The sequence below is a fragment of the Oncorhynchus masou genome, chromosome 27 (assembly GCF_036934945.1).
Source record: "Oncorhynchus masou masou isolate Uvic2021 chromosome 27, UVic_Omas_1.1, whole genome shotgun sequence".
Lineage (NCBI taxonomy): Eukaryota > Metazoa > Chordata > Actinopteri > Salmoniformes > Salmonidae > Oncorhynchus > Oncorhynchus masou.
In genome coordinates this window covers 25,158,138-25,179,319 of record NC_088238.1, presented here as the reverse complement: position 1 = coordinate 25,179,319, position 21,182 = coordinate 25,158,138, and the positions used below count along the sequence as shown (strand labels likewise).

General features: G+C 44.6%; 2 protein-coding genes across 4 annotated transcripts; both read left to right on the top strand.

Annotated features, from left to right (window-relative positions):
* Positions 1–811: 811 nt before the first annotated feature.
* Positions 812–4,021, top strand: LOC135515890 (nuclear transcription factor Y subunit beta-like). Of its 3 annotated transcripts, none has more exons than XM_064939720.1 (7): positions 812–901; positions 1,530–1,626; positions 2,111–2,250; positions 2,730–2,927; positions 3,040–3,118; positions 3,304–3,383; positions 3,481–4,021. In XM_064939720.1, exons 2-7 carry the CDS (start codon positions 1,530–1,532, stop codon positions 3,511–3,513), a joined length of 627 nt encoding a protein of 208 aa, XP_064795792.1. In that variant the 5' UTR covers positions 812–901; the 3' UTR covers positions 3,514–4,021. The 3 variants fall into 3 exon arrangements, with proteins under 3 accessions (XP_064795792.1, XP_064795791.1, XP_064795793.1); XM_064939719.1 differs by having other exon boundaries at positions 825–926; XM_064939721.1 differs by having other exon boundaries at positions 827–926; positions 2,111–2,241.
* Positions 4,022–4,273: 252 nt separating this feature from the next.
* LOC135515888 (zinc finger protein RFP-like) lies at positions 4,274–6,667 on the top strand. The gene is made up of 2 exons (XM_064939716.1): positions 4,274–4,441; positions 4,696–6,667. The coding sequence occupies exon 2, from the start codon at positions 4,698–4,700 to the stop codon at positions 6,333–6,335; it is 1,638 nt and encodes a 545-aa protein (XP_064795788.1). The 5' UTR covers positions 4,274–4,441; positions 4,696–4,697; the 3' UTR covers positions 6,336–6,667.
* Positions 6,668–21,182: the final 14,515 nt, after the last annotated feature.

The window sequence follows — 21,182 nt, the reverse complement described above, 5'->3', positions numbered from 1 at the left end:
TGTTTTAAATAATCTGATTTCGTAGAGAAACATGATCCAAAGAGAAGCATACAATATGAATTTACCAACACACGTAAATAAATAAATATATTCAATAAAATATGAGTCCCATCAACGGAAAGTGTTGTTGGAAAGTTCTATCAAGCATATTCTATCCTTCTAGATGACTCTGGAAGGAGTAAGTTATAGAGGTCAACTTTTCCAAATAGTTTCGCTGAAATTTCTGACTCGACGGTCAGCGAGTGTGCCGATTTTGGATTACTGTCAGAGGGACAGTACACAAACGCATGCGCAAAAGGTTCTGCGCTGATGTTCACTCGTGGTGATAACAGGCAAACGCGTGGATATGAATATCACTGTAATAATGTGAATACACAATAATATATTCAATCAATCAGTAAGTGTGTTAAATGCAATACAATTTTGCACTAGGTCTGCTATGTAATGAAAACACCATGTTCTTATATATATATATATATATATATATATATATATATATATATATATATATATATGCACACATAAAATTACCCCCTTTTTCTCCCTAATTTCGTGGTATCCAATTGTTAGTAGTTACTGTCTTGTCTCATCGCTTCAACTCCCTTACGGACTCGGGACCATAACATACATACTGCATGATGACATCACCATTACATTGTATTAGTCAAAGCTTTCTTTAATAAAACACTAAAATGGTAACAAATGCACACACAGAAGGGAGGGTCGCTCTTGAGTAGAACCGCTTACTAGGTGTAATTTAGTGGAGGGTGACACTTTGGCAGAACGGCCGCCTGGCGGTCAGGGGAGGTGGTGCACTGTATTTTTGGAGGACGCGTAGCTCCGCGCTGGGACTGGTTCTTTTGCAGCCATTTTCTGTCCAACCAACGGCCGTTTTGAGAAGGTAACCAACCAGGGCTTCATTGCAGGTTTGTGCCTGGCTCCGGCCAATGATTGTTAACCAATTCCTCGTTAGCTCGAATGGAAATGTCCGTCTCTGACTAATTTGTATTTGTTGCGTTTAGGAGTTTGAGAGCAGGAAGTGTAGTCAAAATTATGAATTAGCCTCATATCATGCCATGTCCCCAATGCCTCAGTTTTCGACACAAAGAACAGGCAGAGCGGTCTTGCAACGAGACAACCAATGTGGCTACAGGATAACGTGAAATTGTACCCAGGAATCCAGAGTGGTTTCGTTGCAACAATAGTCGTTGATTAGTCAATCAACATGTGTGAGGGTCAAATGGCTACCTAACTAAAGCTATTGCTTCATTTGTCGAAATTATATATCGATTGAGACATTTGCTAGCTAACGTTAGCTTGCTAGCGTCCCATTTAGCAAACAACCATTCACTTGGTCAGCGAAATGAAACTAATTCGGTAGACATGCTAGCTAACCGTTTTCTAGCAACCTAATCTGGCGAACACTTGGTTCGCTAGCTAAACTAGACACGGGTTAGCTAGCTAGCCAGTCAACAGTAAGTGCCTTCCAACAATTCAGCTATTTGAGCAAACCATGTCCTTTGTTCCAGATGGAAGAAGACCGTTCCACCACCGACGCCTCCCAGCTAACGTTAGGCATCTCTGGAGAATACATGTCAGGAGGGTATGTGCTCCAGTCTCAAGATGGTAAGAGACATCAGTTGATAAGTTCAATCCTCATTGGGTAACCAGGTGTGAGTGTATTATGAATTGAATATGCCCCAAATCAAAATCTACTGTAGTGTCATTATGTTTTATTTAACTAGACAAGTGAGTTAAACATTCTTATTTACAATGACGGCCTACCAAAACGCAAAAGGGCTTCAGCGGGGACGGGGCTGGGATTTATATAAAAGACAAAACACACATCACGACAAGAGACACAACAACAGTACACAAAGCGAGACCTAAGACAACAATATAACAAGGTAGCAACACAACATGGTAGCAGCACAAAACATGGTACAAACATTATTGGGCACAGACAACCGCACAAAGGGCAAGAAGGCAGGGACAACAATACATCACTGCCAAGCTGCCACAGCTACATTATCACTTTCTCTACATCTCAATGCAACAGTGTCAGTACCTAATGATCCATGTTTTCCACGTAATAATGCGTGTGATGAAGATGATGGAGAGGAGAGTCTGAACGACCATGATGACGGGGGCATGAAAGAGAACTTCCGGGAGCAGGACATCTACCTCCCCATCGCTAACGTGGCACGCATCATGAAGAACGGCATCCCACAGACCGGGAAGGTAACCATGGTGTGTGTGTGTGTAGGCTGTGTGAGAGCAAGACTGGTGTCGTATTCATAAATGCACACCATTGTAAAACATTTAGTAACAGAAAAAAAAACATTTTCTTATTGGACAAGTTCAGCTAGTCCATCTTAATCACCTGTGCATATTCTTGTCTATCCTCTTTAAATACCGGCTCTCTCTCCGATTCATTCTCATATTTACCTTGTCACCGTTTCATTACTCCCTTACCTTTATTCTTTGGCATATTCCCAAACGAACAGGCTTTGTTAAATCACTCCTGTTTTGTCCGTATCGAATTGAGTGTTTTAAAAATGGAATGAGAACCAATCCGTGACAATGTCACACACTAACACAGTTAGCAAGCTTGTTAGCTTAGCTTTCAGTCTGTTTTTCCCACCCTGTTTGGTGCTAAGTGAATACGACCCACAAACATTCTTCTCATTCTATTCCTCTTTGTCCTAAATTGTGTGTGTGTCTCACAGATAGCGAAAGACGCCAAGGAGTGTGTGCAGGAGTGTGTGAGCGAGTTCATCAGCTTCATCACGTCGGAGGCCAGTGAGCGCTGCCACCAGGAGAAAAGGAAGACCATCAACGGAGAGGACATCCTGTTTGCCATGTCAACCCTGGGATTCGACATGTACTTGGAGCCTCTCAAACTCTACCTGCAGAAGTTCAGAGAGGTACGACTAAACGCACTTCTTCTGCTCTGACAGTCTCTCACACAATCCCAAGTGTCCATGAACAATCGCACATCACATGTTATTTAATCTCTCACAATGTGTTGTTTCCTAGGCAATGAAGGGGGAGAAGGGAATCCCAGGTGTGTCGGTGGGAGAAGGCCTGGGGGAGGAGCTTACAGACGATAGCTTCAGTAAGTGGTTCAGAACTGTTCCCAATTTTGTCATCTCATACTAAAGTAGAGGCTTTAGTCATGCATACATATGTCAAATGTATGCAGGCATTACTATGTCGCTTTGGATAAAAGCGTCTGCTAAATGGCATATTATAGTCTTGTTCTGTTGACTGTTTTGTAACGTCCTCTTCCCTCCATTCCAGCGAATCAACTGCCAGCCGGAATTATAACAGCCGACGGCCAACAGCAGAACGTCATGGTGTACACCACCTCATATCAACAGGTAAGTGGCGGCATATCAACAGGTAAGTGACATTTGAACTAGACCATTACGACATATCCATGACTGTTCTCTCCATTGCCTCTGTCTGCTCCTGTAGATTCCTGGCGTGCAGCAGATCCAGTTCTCATGACGAGGCCTTGCTCCTGCTCTGACCGCGGCGGCCATCGACTGCACAGACACGGGCCTGCCGACCGTAGGCTAACCATAGGCTGAGTGTATGACCCCACTGTCAAAAGGTCAAAGGCAATTGTCAGACAGACAGGAGGTCTTGGAAGGGGGGCTGTTATGGGTGGGAAGGGATGTGGTGGTTGACACAACCCTGTCATGTAAATGTACAAGTCTGTTCTCTAAATGTAGTACGTAGTCATGAGGTGCCACAAGGTTTGGAGTGCAGCTTTCAACCAGGTTGGGATACTTTATTTTTAATGCTATTCGGACCACTTAGTTTGTTTTTGTACATTGATTGTTTTATGCAGGTTTGGGAGGTGGAATGGGGAGTTCTTTATTTGTTGCCCACTCTTTCTTTGAACCATGAGGAGAGGTGCCCTTAATGTCAGCTCTTTTCTAAGTGGATAAACTAGTACCATGTGCTTTAATGTGACTTAAATCCTTTGAATAAAAATCCAAATGACCCAATACCTTCTGGTTGTCATCGACCTCTTTACACACATCTGAATGATTACACCAATTTTATCATAGCGACTAATAACCAGCGGTGAAAGTAGATTTAATTTCTTCCCGGTACGGGATGTCAATTAATACTGTTTTATTCAACATGACAATTCAAAAGAATCAGTTACAGCTCAGCCATGTAAAGGGTTAACTGTTCCAGGAAGAGAATCACACGGCAGTATCTGGTGGGGAGGAGCATCACTATCGTCACTTTAGTTGAACTGAAACTAAAGTAGAGAGACGTACAGTATATTGTTTACGGGACCAAACTCTCCAGCACTTCAGAAACCTACTAAATAGCTACACATTCAGACTACACACTGACTCTCCTACCCTTTGACACCACAAACAGGAAGGACAGAGATATCATCCACAAAAACATCCAGGTGAGTAGAGAGACTGACGTGGAAAGTTAAGCTTTACTGTGTTTACAGTGTGTATTTCCGTTTCATTCATGCAGATTCTACGTATGTTACACTTTTCAATCTACGCTTATCAGACGTGTGTCGTTGTATCATCATGTATCAACATTCATTAATATCATCAGATAAGACAATGTTAACAACTCTCAAGCTAAATATATCAAGAACTGACTGATTCCAGGAAATGGTTTATGGTTTCACCTTTGGTCTCTGTCTAGATATGGCCACCTCCAGCAGTCTCCTGTCTGAAGAGCAGTTCCTGTGTTCTATCTGTCTGGATGTGTTCACTGAGCCAGTCTCTATTCCATGTGGACACAATTTCTGCAAGGCCTGTATCACAAAGTACTGGGATACCAGTGACCTGTGCCAGTGTCCCATGTGTAAAAATACATTTGATAAGAGACCAGATCTGTTCGTCAATACTTTCATTTCTGAGATGGCTGCTCAGTTCAGACAGACAGTTGAAGTGAAAGCTACCAGCAGCCCGGACCAATGCTCTGCCATGATAGTAGAAGTGTCCTGTGACATCTGCACTGGGATGAAGCTCAAGGCCCTGAAGTCCTGTCTGGTGTGTCAGACCTCTTACTGTGAGACTCACCTGGAGCCTCATCAGAGAGTCGCAGCCTTAAAGAGACACAAGCTGATCAACCCTGTGGAGAACCTGGAAGACAGGACGTGTAAGAAGCATGAGAGACTCCTGGAGCTGTTCTGTAGGAGTGACCAGACATGTCTTTGTGTCTTGTGCTTGAAAGCAGACCACATGACTCATGACACTGTCCTTCTAGAGGAAGAGTATGGAGAGAGGAAGGCTCAGTTGGGGAAGACTGAGGCAGAAGTGCAGCAGATGATCCAGGAGAGACTGAAGAAGGTTCAGGAGATCAAACACTCAGTAGATCTCAGCAAGAGAGAGGCAGAGAGAGAGATATCAGACAGTGTACAGGTCTTCACTGCTCTGGTTCACTCCATTGAGAGAAGTCAGGCTGAGCTCATTGAGGTGATTGAGGAGAAGCTGAAAGCAACAGAGAGGCAGGCTGAAGGGTTCATTAAAGAACTGGAGCAGGAAATCACTGAGCTACAGAGGAGAAGCACTGAGGTGGAGCAGCTCTCACACACTGAGGACCACCTCCACCTCCTACAGAGCTTCCCATTCCTCTGCACCCCTCCACCCACCAAGGACTGGTCTGAGATCAGTGTTCACAGTGATCTGTGTGTGGGGACTGTGATGAGAGCTGTGTCTCAACTGGAGGAGACACTGAATAAACAGATGGAGAAGCTGCCTGAAGTCAAACTGAAGAGGATTCAGCAGTATGCAGTGGATGTGACTCTGGATCCTGATACAGCACATCCCAAACTCATCCTTTCTGAAGATGGGAAACAGGTGAGACATGGAGGCACACAACTTTATAAACCTTATAATCCAAAGAGGTTTGACAGAGCTTTAAATGTCCTAGGACAGGAGGGTTTCTCCTCTGGGAGATTTTACTATGAGGTGAATGTTCAGGTGAAAACTACATGGACTTTAGGAGTGGCCAGAGAGTCCATCAACAGGAAGGAGAAGATCACAAAGACACCATTTCATGGATTCTGGGCTGTGGTCCTAAGGGATGAATGTAAGTTCTCCGCCTGTACCTCCCCCCGTGTCCCCTTATACCTGAGAAAAAAGCCCCAGAAGGTGGGGGTGTTTGTGGATTATGAGGAGGGTCAGGTCTCCTTTTATGATGTGGAGGCCAGGTCTCTTATCTACTCTTTCACTGGCTGCAGCTTCACTGGGAAACTCTATCCATTCCTTGGCCCTGGCAATGATAAAAATGGAAACTTTGTCCCTCTGATCATCTCTCCTGTCAATCACACAGACTGAGTTCTAAACTGAACTAAATGACCAGTACATTTAGTAAATGTAGAATAATCATAGTCTGTTGTCATACACCAGGGAGAATATTTCACTGTAATGTAATTACTGGTTGTGGTTGTTTGGGTCCACCAGCCTTGTTAGATATAAGAACATCTCTCCAGGCTCATAAGGTATGGGAGTTACAGTACATTTCGGAGGATTATCCTGAGATAATATAAGCAATATGTTTGTTTTTTTAAGCTCATTTATTGTTTGCACTGTATATCTCTAATAACCTTTAATAAACTTGAATCCTGCATTTGGAATCATACAGTAGAAGTAAGAAATACTTGAGTCATTTTTATAAAAATATCCTAGTCATCCAGTGGGAAAGCGGCAGCTCTACCCGCACTGAGCTAAAGGGTAGAGCTGCCGCTTTCAAGATGCGGGACTCTAACCCGGAAGCTTACTCGGAAGCTTACAAAAAATCCCGCTATGCCCTGCGACGAACCATCAAACAGGTAAAGCATCAATACAAGACTAAGATTGAACCATACTACAGTTTGCAGGGCTACAAAGGGAAGCACAGCCGCCAGCTGCCCAGTGACACAAGCCTACCAGACGAGCTAAATCACTTCTATGCTCGCTTTGAGGCAAGCAACACTGAGGCATGCATGAGAGCATCAGCTGTTCCGGACGGCTGTGTGATCATGCTCTCCGTAGCCGACATGAGTAAGACCTTTAAACAGGTCAACATACACAAGGCTGCGGGGCCAGACGGATTACCAGGACGTGGGCATGTGCTGACCAACTGGCAGGTGTCTTCACTGACATTTTCAACATGTCCCTGATTGAGTCTGTAATACCAACATGCTTCAAGCAGACCACCATAGTCCCTGTGCCCACGAACACAAAGGCAACCTGCCTAAATGACTACAGACATGTAGCACTCACATTCGTATCCATGAAGTGCTTTGAAAGGCTGGTAATGGCTCACATCAACACCATTATCCCAGAAACCCTAGACCCACTCCAATTTGCATACCGCCCAAACAGATCCACAGATGATGCAATCTCTATTGCACTCCACACTGCCCTTTCCCACGTGAACAAAAGGAACACCTATGTGAGAATGCTGTTCATGGACTACAGCTCAGCGTTCATACCATAGTACTCTCAAAGCTCATCACCAAGCTAAGGAACATGGGACTAAACACCTCCCTCTGCAACTGGATCCTGGACTTCCTTACAGGCCGCCCCCAGGTGGTGAGGGTAGGCAGCAACACATCTGCCACGCTGATCCTCAACACTGGAGCTCCCCAGGGGTGCGTGCACAGTCCCCTCCTGTACTCCCTGTTCACCCACGACTGCATGGCCAGGCACGACTCCAACACCATCATTAAGTTTGCTGACGACGCAACAGTGGTAGACCTGATCACCGACAACGACGAGACAGCCTATAGGGAGGAGGTCAGAGACCTCAACGTAACCAAGACTAAGGAGATGATTGTGGACTACAGGAAAAGGAGCACCGAGCACGTCCCCATTCTCATCAACGGGGCTGTAGTGGAGCAGGTTGAGAGCTTCAAATTCGTTGGTGTCCACATCAACAACAAACTAGATTGGTCCAAACACACCAAGACAGTCGTGAAGAGGGCACGACAAAGCTTATTCCCCCTCAGGAAACTAAAAAGATTTGGCATGGGTCCTGAGATCCTCAAAAGGTTCTACAGCCTCAACATCGAGAGCATCCTGACCGGTTGCATCACTGCCTGGTACGGCAATTGCTCGGCCCCCGACCGCAATGCACTTCAGAGGGTAATGCGTACGTCCCAGTACATCACTGGGGCAAAGCTGCCTGCCATCTAGGACCTCTACACCAGGCGGTGTCAGAGGAAGGCCCTAAAAATTGTCAAAGACCCCAGTCATAGACTGTTCTCTCTACTATCGCATGGCAAGCGGTACCGGAGTGCCATGTCTAGGACAAAAAGGCTTCTCAACAGTTTTTACCCCCAAGCCATAAGACTCCTGAACAGGTAACCAAATGGTTCCACAGACTATTTGTATTGTGTGCCCCCCCAAACCCTCTTTTACGCTGCTGCTACTCTCTGTTTATCTTATATGCAGTCACTTTAACAATACATTCATGTACATACTACCTCAATTGGCCCGACCAACCAGTGCTCCTGCACATTGGCTAACCGGGCTATCAACATTGTGTCCCACCACCCGCCAACCCCTCTTTTTACGCTTCTGCTACTCTGTTCATCATATATGCATAGTCACATTAACGATACCGACATGTACATACTACCTCAATAAGCCTGACTAACAGGTGTCTGTATATAGCCTTGCTACTCTTTTTTCAAATGTCTTTTACTGTTATTTTATTTCTTTACTTACCTACACACACACACACACACACACACACACACACACACACACACACACATACCTTTTTTCCCGCACCATTGGTTAGAGCCTGTAAGTAAGCATTTCACTGTAAGGTCTACCTACACCTGTTGCATTCGGCGCATGTGACAAATAAACTTTGATTTGATTTGAGTGGTTTCAGTCCAACCCTGTCTCGGTATTGGTCCATGTATGGCCGAACCGCCTCCCACACCTAGAGAAGGCCACGGGTGAGAAACATAAACAGAGAAGTTCATTTTTATCTGCCTCGTTATTAATTAGCTGGAATGCTGAATATAATACTGAGATGGGGTGAGTCTCTTGCCTTTTCCTCCCTGACTCATTCGACGGTCATGATCCCAAGGCCTGAGGCGAAATAAGAATAAACGGATGTGCTGTAGCACTCACCCCACACCTTTCCAGAACAACAACATTGGGCAGTACTCGAATCAGAGCTCCACATTCGCACCTGACAACCGAACGCACTAGCTCATGGACTTTCTCCAGGGGGGTTAGTGGACTTGAGCAGGCAGAGAAACTCCAGGGCTTGACAGGCAGCGAGCAGCTCTATGGCCAGAACTGAAAAGCAGCGATGCCTTGTTATTCCCAGGGTTAACTCTGTATGCATGATATTTGATGGGACGAGCATATCACACACTAATGCCATGTGACTGTACTGTACGAGTTACCTTGCTCTACGTGTTCCACTACCCTCAGGGCCTTCCTAGCGGCCCAGCCCCCCATGAAGACGTGGTCTTCAGTGGCTGCGCTGGTGGACAGGGAGTCCACGGAGGACGGGTGGCACAACGCCTTGCTCTCAGATACTGCAGAGGAGCAGAGACACAAACACACACTAACGTTTTCTGTGTGAACAAACACACACACACTACCAAGGGCGGCAGCAGTGCTGTGCGCAATCATGAAGCCAGAGTTGAGACCTCCGTCTTGGACCAGGAAGGCAGGCAACTCACTAAGGGAGGGGTTGACCACCCTCTCTGTCCTCCTCTCACTCATACTGGTCAGCTCATGGACCCCGATGTCCAGGTAGTCTAGAGCCTAGGGAGAGAGAGGATTAGCCTTGTCCCAGATCAGTTTGTGCTGCCTTGCCAACTCCTGTGATCATTGGTAAGGCAGTACAAGAATATCTACAACCAGTCTTGGAAAGAGGGGGAACAGTACTGAAGGAACCGAGGAGTTTATTGTATGGAGTGAATCTGTTTGTCTGTGACTCTACCTTGGCTGGGTATTCTCCATGGAAATTACCCCCAGAGAAAGTCTCACCTCGCTCTGCAAAACCCAGCTGGAGAAGAGTTAAGGTTTCATATATGGGACAACATTATGAGTCTCTAATATAAGCTGTTTACAGGAAACCAAAGCCCATGTGGGCTAGTCCAAGGGCTCCCCCTTGTGGTGAATTTATATAATCACAGGAGGGTCTAAAAGGAGATCAAAGAAAGACATGATGTCTTCAAGTAAATATAACAATGTAACTCAGTGGGAGGATACAGGGTTGTCAGTGGCACTGTTGAGCTCAGTGGAGAGGATGCTCTTAACAAAGGCTATGGTGTCATTAGACACCCCATGAACCTACAAGAGAGGAGAGAGACACATAAACACTGGTACTCGGGTTAGTTCACGCCAGCCCCTCACTGCAGGGGTACAAAGAGTTGTAACACACACACACACACGCACACAATCTACCTATGGGATACAGCATAGGGTGTATGCATTTTGGACATGGTCACATGTCCTATGACTCTCTACAGGAAAACACAACAAAGGAAGTCAGAGACAGGAAACGACAAAACAGCACTGTTAAGGTTTCCACCAAAGTAAACATCTTCGTTTGGACAGAAAATGTTAAGAAGGACAAGAATTGAGTGTGTGTGTTTCTGTGTGTGTGTTTGGCCTGCCTGACTTTAGAAGACGTGAGAGTGGAGTAGAGAGCGGAGTCTCAGAGCCACCTCTATCTGACCAGGGTGTGGCCTCACTGCATGGATGTCTGAAAGGGCAGAACAAACCAGGTCACAATGGAATGGATCGGGTAACTTCATATAGCATCAAAGCTCCAACAGCGAATTGTGTGTGTGTGTGTGCGTGCGTGACTGCTGTGGAAGGCCTTGGTGGTGCCCCTCAGGGCCTCCAGGCTGAGGGCAGAGATGATGTCAGTCTGCCTGGCCACGCCCACAGCTCGCTCCACTGCCTCCGCCGCCAGAGATGACATCATCTGAGTCCCGTTGATCAGACCGATGCCCTGCACGATAAAACACTTGTCCTTACTAGATCCTCAAAGACATCACTATCTACTGCGATTATATCCCAGATATGATATCATCTAACCCCAGTTATCAATAATCAGTATACAAGACTACTTAATCAATGCCTGATAGAAGAAAAAAACAAATAGTAAAAACAAGAGAGTTCCTATTGCTACAGCTCTAACACTGTGCCTCTTTAGGCTTCAGAGTCCATGACACCAGTACCTGGAAAAGGAGGGAAAAAAGAATAAAGGAGAGGAGAAAGAAAAACGAAGGAAACGAGTTAGGGGCCTTAATGTATACATTTTATCTCTGTCATTCATCTAGCAAAAACATGTTGGTAATCTGAGGTGTATCTTTGGGTTGGGAGAGAGAGGTATTGTGGGTCACCCAACTATTTTGGCGTGGTCCCAGCCGCATTGAGGCGACCACATCCTGCCCTCTCCCATAAGGCTCAGGGGGAGGTGGGCCAGGGGGGCCAGGTCTCCAGTAGCCCCTAAATCAAATCAAATCAAATTTTATTTGTCACATACACATGGTTAGCTAATGTTAATGCGAGTGTAGCGAAATGCTTGTGCTTCTTGTTCCGACAATGCAGTAATAACCAACAAGTAATCTAACTAACAATTCCAAAACTAATTTCTTATACACAGTGTAAGGGGATAAAGAATATGTACATAAAGATATATGAATGAGTGATGGTACAGAGCAGCATAGGCAAGATACAGTAGATGGTATCGAGTACAGTATATACATATGAGATGAGTATGTAAACAAAGTGGCATAGTTAAAGTGGCTAGTGATACATGTATTACATAAGGATGCAGTAGATGATATAGAGTACAGTATATACGCATACATATGAGATGAATAATGTAGGGTATGTAAACATTATATTAGGTAGCATTGTTTAAAGAGGCTAGTGATATATTTTACATCATTTCCCATCAATTCCCATTATTAAAGTGGCTGGAGATGAGTCAGTGTGTTGGCAGCAGCCACTCAATGTTAGTGGTGGCTGTTTAACAGTCTGATGGCCTTGAGATAGAAGCTGTTTTTCAGTCTCTCGGTCCCAGCTTTGATGCACCTGTACTGACCTCGCCTTCTGGATGATAGCGGGGTGAACAGTCAGTGGCTCGGGTGGGTGTTGTCCCTGATGATCTTTATGGCCTTCCTGTAACATCGGGTGGTGTAGGTGTCCTGGAGGGCAGGTAGTTTGCCCCCGGTGATGTGTTGTGCAGACCTCACTACCCTCTGGAGAGCCTTACGGTTGTGGGCGGAGCAGTTGCCGTACCAGGCGGTGATGCAGCCCACCAGGATGCTCTCGATTGTGCATCTGTAGAAGTTTGTGAGTGCTTTTGGTGACAAGCCAAATTTCTTCAGCCTCCTGAGGTTGAAGAGGCGCTGCTGCTCCTTCTTCACGATGCTGTCTGTGTGGGTGGACCAATTCAGTTTGTCTGTGATGTGTATGCCGAGGAACTTAAAACTTACTACCCTCTCCACTACTGTTCCATCCATGTGGATAGGGGGGTGTTCCCTCTGCTGTTTCCTGAAGTCCACAATCATCTCCTTAGTTTTGTTGACGTTGAGTGTGAGGTTATTTTCCTGACACCACACTCCGAGGGCCCTCACCTCCTCCCTGTAGGCCATCGCTCCTCCCACCCTTCCCTTCTCTGGCACCCACAACAGGCAGGAGGAGTAGAGGGAGAGATCCGTCACACACACACATATATACATATATATATTTTTTTAAATGTTTGAATTAACACGTACGCGCACGCACACGCACAAACACACACAAATGCATGCATGCATGAATGAATAAATAGATTGATTAATGACATTTTATTTTCGTGTTAAATCACCATTTGGCGGCCCATCCCTTAGGGATGAATTGACACAAACAAACAATACACGATACAACATTACAATGATTCACAGTGATAATTCTTGCTATGTTCTGCGCAGTGTGCACCACACGTGCACTCTCTCGTACACACGCATGGGAGCAGATACACACACACAAACACACACAAGCACAATGTACCTGGACAGGACATGCATACACACACTCACACACATGCACAAACAGATTTCACGTTTGGCATTAGTAAGTCAAAACTGATGAATCAGAATTTCTATTCATGTTGTTATTGTGAACTGTGTTTACCATTGAAGGCTTTGACCATAGCCTGGACCGTTTCCATGGAAATGCCACTGTACCCTTCAAATAAATTCATTAAAAATCCTACAATGTGATTTTCTGGATTTTATTTCTCATTTTGTCTGTCATAGTTGAAGTGTACCTATGATGAAAATTACAGGCCTCTCTCATCTTTTTAAGTTGGAGAACTTTCACAATTGGTGGCTGACTAAATACTTTTTTGCCCCACTGTATACTCGGTTTCTATAAGCATGGTAACCCACCAACACTATGAGATTAAATCAGATTTGCCTGTAGTTCCCTGAAGACAAAAAAACCCACACATACACACACACACTGTCAATAAATGATTCTGACAGTTAGCGGTTGACAAACAGATCTGGCGCATAATGTTTATTCAGATGGAAAAAGACTAGTTCTTTCCAGCTAGATAATAAACAACTTACATGAGCTTATCCTTCGGAATGAGCGTATGGGCAAGTCTTCCAAACCTTGTGTTGACACCATAGACAACCACAGGGAAAAACACACAGATATACAGAAGAGACATATAAACACATGTAGAATCACACATTCATTAATCTATAGCTATATATTCTATAGCTATGTATTCTATAGCGATAGAGAGAGAGAGAGAGAGAGAGAGAGAGAGAGAGAGAGAGATACAATCAAGGAGTGGTAAAGACAAGTAGCTAGTGTGTGACAATTCTTTATAAAGCCAGGGGAAAGGATCCTTTTCATTCATTACCTGGTCTAATTAGTGTAAATTAGTCTAATTAGTGTAAAGGCTTACTCAACTTTTTTAACATGAGTCCTTTACCACTCCTTGGTTAGCCAGCATCTGCCTCCTCATGTGCAATGCTGCAGACAAATCAGTTCCCTCTTTATACTGCATCTTATTGATGAAATGGTATTAATGGAAAAAGGTCAGCTTCACAGTCAAGTTCCAGCCAAAGCTTACCCAACCCTCATTCTAGGATTGTGCAATTATATGTCTACTATATCCAGCCACCAAGCAGATTGTGTCCAGTAAAGGGAGGGAATTGTCCTGTGTGACCCACCAAATTAGTCACAACAGTCATGATCCATAACGGTCTGATATGATAAAGATGGAACGGATCCAAAATAAATTGGATTATTTCATGCGTTGGATAATCATTTGTGCAAATCCTCTGAATGTAGACCATTCAAAAGTACGCAAAAACACGTGCATCTGTCTGCAAAGACAGACAGGTAGATTGTAGTGTACTTGTTTGTACTGAAACTACAAATGTAATGGAGAAAGCAGCTGATTTGTCATGTGTCTACAGAAATATGGCGGAGCTGTGTTGAACAGTAATAGAACATGTGGGATGATTCAGTTGTCAGCAAGTTGGGGTTGACTCTCTTTCTGTTAAAAACAGTTTCTGAGAAAGCAACGAAGGAGAGCAATTTTGACAGTTTTGGACATTTCAAATAGATTAGAACAGAAGCGAAAAGCTTCCTTTCCATGGGGACTTTGAGCTGTACGGCATAGCACAGCTTTCATTCAAGATTTTCTAAACGTCAGCGTGTTTAAGGCACTTGAACACTTGCAGCCCACACTTGGGTCAAAGCCTAATAAAAGGAGATGTATCAGAGAAATCTCTCATCTTGTGGTTACTCATAACAGCCATTAATCAGGGTCAGAAGAAACCGCAGATATGGCTGGCCTGCGGAGTGTGGTAACAGGGACTCCAGACATGCCTATGTGTATCTATGGGAGGGTATCTATGGGAGGGTATCTATAGGATGGTATCTATGGGATGGTATCTATGGGATGGTATATATAGGATGGTATATATAGGATGGTATCTATAGGATGGTATCTATGGGAGGGTATCTATGAGAGGGTATCTATGAGAGGGTATCTATGGGAGGGTATCTATGGGTTGGTATATATGGGATGGTATCTATGGGATGGTATCTATAGTATGGTATCTATGGGATGGTATCTATAGGATGGTATCTATAGTATGGTATCTATAGTATGGTATCTATAGTATGGTATCTATGGGATGGTATCTATGGGAAGGTATCTATGAGAGGGTATCTATAGGATGGTATCTATGGGATGTTATCTATAGGATGGTATCTATGGGATGGTATCTATGGGATGGTATTTATAGGATGGTATCTATAGTATGGTATGTATAGTATGGTATCTATTGGGATGGTATCTATAGGATGGTATCTATGGGATGGTATCTATGGGATGGTATCTATGGGATGGTATCTATAGTATGGTATCTATAGTATGGTATCTATGGGAGGGTATCTATGGGAGGGTATCTATAGGATGGTATCTATGGGATGGTATCTATAGGATGGTATCTATAGTATGGTATCTATAGGATGGTATCTATGGGATGGCATCTATAGTATGGTATCTATAGTATGGTATCTATAGGATGGTATCTATAGGATGGTATCTATGGGAGGGTATCTATAGGATGGCATCTATGGGATGGCATCTATAGTATGGTATCTATAGGATGGTATCTATAGGATGGTATCTATAGGATGGTATCTATGGGATGGTATCTATGAGAGGGTATCTATAGGATGGCATCTATGGGATGGCATCTATAGTATGGTATCTACAGTATGGTATCTATAGGATGGTATCTACGGGATGGTATCTATAGTATGGTATCTACAGGATGGTATCTACGGGATGGCATCTATAGTATGGTATCTATGGGATGGTATCTATAGTATGGTATCTATGGGATGGTATCTATGGGAGGGTATCTATAGGATGGTATCTATGGGATGGTATCTACGGGATGGTATCTATAGGATGGTATCTATGGGATGGTATCTATGGGATGGTATCTATGGGAGGGTATCTATAGGATGGTATCTATGGGAGGGTATCTATGGGATGGTATCTATAGGATGGTATCTATAGTATGGTATCTATGGGATGGTATCTATAGTATGGTATCTATAGTATGGTCTCTATAGGATGGTATCTATGGGATGGTATCTACGGGATGGTATCTATAGTATGGTATCTATAGGATGGTATCTATAGTATGGTATCTATAGGATGGTATCTATAGGATGGTATCTATGGGATGGTATCTATAGGATGGTATCTATAGTATGGTATCTACGGGATGGTATCTATAGGATGGTATCTATAGGATGGTATCTATGGGAGGGTATCTATGGGATGGTATCTATAGGATGGTATCTATAGGATGGTATCTATAGGATGGTATCTACGGGATGGTATCTATAGGATGGTATCTACGGGATGGTATCTACGGGATGGTATCTATAGTATGGTATCTATGAGGATGGTATCTATAGGATGGTATCTATAGGATGGTATCTATAGGATGGTATTATTAGCGTGAAGCGTGGTGGCGCTCTGAGCCAGATAATAGACAACTGCAGAATTCCAGAGACAACATTCCAGCAGCGATGAACGGTCAATTAGAGTGAGAATTGGAGCTGGAGCAAGACACGGAGATACCACACACACACACACACACACACACACACACACACACACACACACACACACACACACACACACACACACACACACACACACACACACACACACACACACACACACACACACACACACACACAGGTTGTAGGAACATCTTGTGTGGGGGGTATAAGACAAAGCCTATTATCCCTGTAATGGCTCAGACACACCAATAACATTTGCTGGCTGAGAGTACTTAGCACTTCTGAATGTAATTTCAGAACAGGGTGCGCACCAATTTTACATATGGAATCATGTGAAAAAGGAGGGTGGTCCCTAAAATACAGCGCGCTGAACGATAGTCAGACAAACGCTAGATCCACATTCTGTGCGATGTGTGTGAGCCTTAACTTACAATTAAGAGTACATAATCTCCAATCCCATACAGGACAGTTGGTTCACTATCAGATCAGGGCCATTGCTCTGGGTGTTACTAAACACTAGGACCACCACAGCTCCATCCATAGTAGACCCCCTAACTGAGGTGCTGCCCTACACTAACCATTCCTCTGACCTCCCATCCCTCGCAGACTCTACTGTCCCTGTCTGAGCTTCATACTTCCACATGATTTGCAGGCCGATGGGTTAAAACCGCAGACAACCGTCTCTGATAAGGCGTGAGGGAGGTGATGGGTGAGGAATGCATGGGGTAGGGCAAGGGGCAGGGGGAGATGAAACCTGAGAAGATCAATGCCAGGGAGAAGAGGGAGAGGAGAGGGAGAGTATGTGAGAGAGAGACGGGGGGGGGGGGCAGAGTGAGCAATGGTTGAAAGTGGTGTATGTGTGAGATGGAGAGAGTGAAAGAAAAAGAGAGAAAGTGTGTGAGAATGTATTTGGGCTGGTCTGTCCTCATGTGTGGTTGGGTAGTGTACACAGTTGACAGCAGCTGTGCACCTGTCAACTGGAGAGACGGGGAGAGGAGAGAAGGGGAGAGGAGAGAAAGAGGAGATGAAAGAGGAGATGACAGACATTCCTTCACCACCGCTGCCATTCCTTCGCCATGCACCCAGCCCTGAGGCACTAACACACAGATAGCTAGCCTGGCAAGCTCCATAGCTACTGATAGGAAACCAGAGAAGGCTAACGCTGAAACAGTCTGGTGATATGACATCATGACTTTAAGTATGACTATAGTCTTCTATAGTGACCATGACTTCCTATGAATGACGCTAACATGACCATGTTCCAAATATTTCTGCGGTCATCTCCCCCCAGGGCCGCAGTGGCTCAGCAAGTCTTACCTTGGGCCCCCAGACTGGAAATGGTCTCTGTCAAGTACACTCCCACATGCTCCATTTCCTTCTATAGAAACGTAGGATCGTTCCTCGCTTTTCCCCGGGAAGCTCCCGTTGGCCACTTCCTGTGCCGCTCCCAGTCTGTGAATAAACAGAACATTTTGGTGTCTGTGTGTCTCACAACACTGCTTACACACACACAAAACCACACACATCCTGACCCCCTTGCCATGTCTCCTCTCTGTGTCTGAGGAATTCTATTCTGCATATCCACCTTTCAAACACACACACACACACCAACCTCCACCCTTTCCCTTTCCCTTTCCCTGTTTTCTCCAGCTTCATCCCATCCAAGACATACTAAAAATAACAAGACTATATCCATCCCATCCATCACACAGTGGGAAGCCTAGTCCAGGCCTCTCCCCAAGACACGTCCAGAGACGTCCTCTCCTCAAGAATCGCAACCCAGAAAGGGAGCTTCATTGACAGTCAAATGGAGACCTGGTGTAGATCTGGCTGTCCTGTTTACTATCTGTAGTGTCAGTAGTGATGTTCGCATACAGTAGCACCTCCAGATAAGCCCTGGGGCTGTAGGGGTCATCTGATACCTCCTCAGCTTTGATAGCTTCCTCTCAGACCCCAGGTCTTGGAAATGTTCCATGGGACCCACAAAGATGTCACCCACCCCCAAACTACTAACCCAACTCCTCACCCCCAGATACCAACCCTTCACCCCACTACTCGCCACACGGGTCATCCTAAGTCACATCCTTACCTCCAGAAAGAGAGGAGGGTGAGCAATGTAGCGTTCAATAGTTAGAAACCAGCTAAAAACCTCCCTCACACATTGTTATGTATACGAACAGGCAGAGATATCAGGAGCGGCTCCGGTTGGAACCAGGCTTCTGATAAGGAGGTGTGGAGTGTTCTGTGTCCTGTCACTGAGCCTGTAGTGTACCTCCTCCACACAACAACACTACGAGCTCTGTCTCTCACACACACACACACACACACACACACACACACACACACACACACACACACACACACACACACACACACACACACACACACACACACACACACACACACACACACTGTTGTCTATCAACAATGACAAGCCACCGGGGTCTGACAATCTGGATAGAAAATGACTGAGGATAATAGCAGACGATATTGCCACTCCTATTTGCCCATCTTCAATTTAAGCCTACTGGGTGTGTGACCTCAGGCTTGGAGGGAAGCAAAAGTCATTCGACCCAAGAATAGTAAAGCCCTCTTTACTGGCTCAAATAACCGACCAATCAGCCTGTTACCAACCCTTAGTAAACTTCTGGAAAAACTGTGTTTGACCAGATACAATGCTATTTCACAGTAAGCAAACTGACAACAGAATTTCAGCACGCTTATAGGGAAGGACACTCAACAAGCACAGCACTTACACACATGACTGATGATTGGCTGTCTTGTTAGACTTCAGCGCAGCTTTTGACATTATCAATCATTGTCTGCTGCTGTAAAAACGTATGTGTTATGGTTTTACATCCCCAGCAGACTATGCTCGATGGGGCGGCAGGGTAGCCTAGTGGTTAGAGCGTTGGACTAGTAACTGAAAGGTAGCAAGTTCAAATCCCCGAGCTGACAAGGTACAAATCTGTCGTTCTGCCCCTGAACAGGCAGTTAACCCACTGTTCCTAGGCCGTCATCGAAAATAAGAATTTGTTCTTAACTGACTTGCCTAGTAAAATAAAGGTACAATTTTAAAAATGTGGATAAAGAGTTACTTACAAACTACCTGCCCTCCAGGACACCTACACCACCCAATGTCACGGGAAGACCAAAAAGATCATCAAGGACAACAACCACCCGAGCCACTGCCTGTTCACCCCGCTATCATCCAGAAGGCGAGGTCAGTACAGGTGCATCAAAGCTGGGACCAAGAGACTGAAAAACAGCTTCTATCTCAAGGCCATCAGAATGTTAAACAGCCATCACTAACATAGAGTGGCTGCTGCCAACATACTGACTCATCTCTAGCCACTTTAATAATGAAAAATTGATGTGATAAATGTATCACTAGCCACTTTAAACAATGCCACTTTATATAATGTTTATATACCCTACATTACTCATCTCATATGTATATACTGTACTCTTTACCATCTACTGAATCTTGCCTATGCCGTTCGGCCAACGCTCATTCATATATTTTTATGTACATATTCTTATTCATTCCTTTACACTTGTGTGCATAAGGTAGTTGTTGTGAAATTGTTAGCTTTGATTACTTGTTAGATATTACTGCACTGTCGGAACTAAAAGCACAAGCATTTCGCTACACTCGCATTAACATCTGCTAACCATGTGTATGTGACAAATCAAATTGATTTGATTTGTCTAACAGAACACATAGGGGGTGTTCTTAAATGGAAGCCTCTCAAATATAATCCAGGTAGAATCATGAATTCCCCAGTGTAGCTGGGGAATTATATTTGTGAAACGTCCCTTTCTTCATATACCTAGTTTAAATGGCATGCAATCCTTCAGCTATATGTAAAGTAAATATGTAAAACCTCTTGGATGCTGCACCAGCAGCGCTTTATACTTAGAAAGGCAGATACACACAGAAGAGTTACTCAATGTGTTTTAGCCAAAAAGGATGTGTTTTCTGGTTCCAAGGGTGTGTTGCGGATATTTTAACAAATCGTTACATTCTTGTGTGTCAGGGTGTCTCCCCCTCCATACCAGCCCAGCTCTCCCCCTGACCTGCTCAGGCAGGGTGCAGTGGAGGTGGAATATTTTTTGGAGTACGTAGGCCTCAGATACTGTCTCCCAACAGGACTCTGGGATTCATCTACCCATGGAAAGGGGGGGGGGGGGTGATGTACTAAAGCAAAACTTCTTCCTACACATACCTCAGTCTCCCTGATGTTACCACAGCAGAGGACACAGTGCCCAATTACAGAGTGAAATTCCTGGTACTTGAAGTCTTCATCAAGTCTGATTGTTTGATCCCCTTCTTTGTTTTCTGAATGTAAATCAGGGGGGAGTTCCATCACTTTAGGATTGGAGACGTCCTCATGGAGATTGAATAGGGAAACATGTTGATGGAGAAGCTACCAAATGAATCCATTGTTGTTAAGCACCTGTTGCACAATCTAATCTCGGTCTGTGTTTTAAAAGGATCTCATTTTATGGGCTGATTCATTTCATTTCTATCACCAGTGGATACTCCGTGTTAGTCGGTAACTGAATCAATGTTTTGTTTCCTTAGTA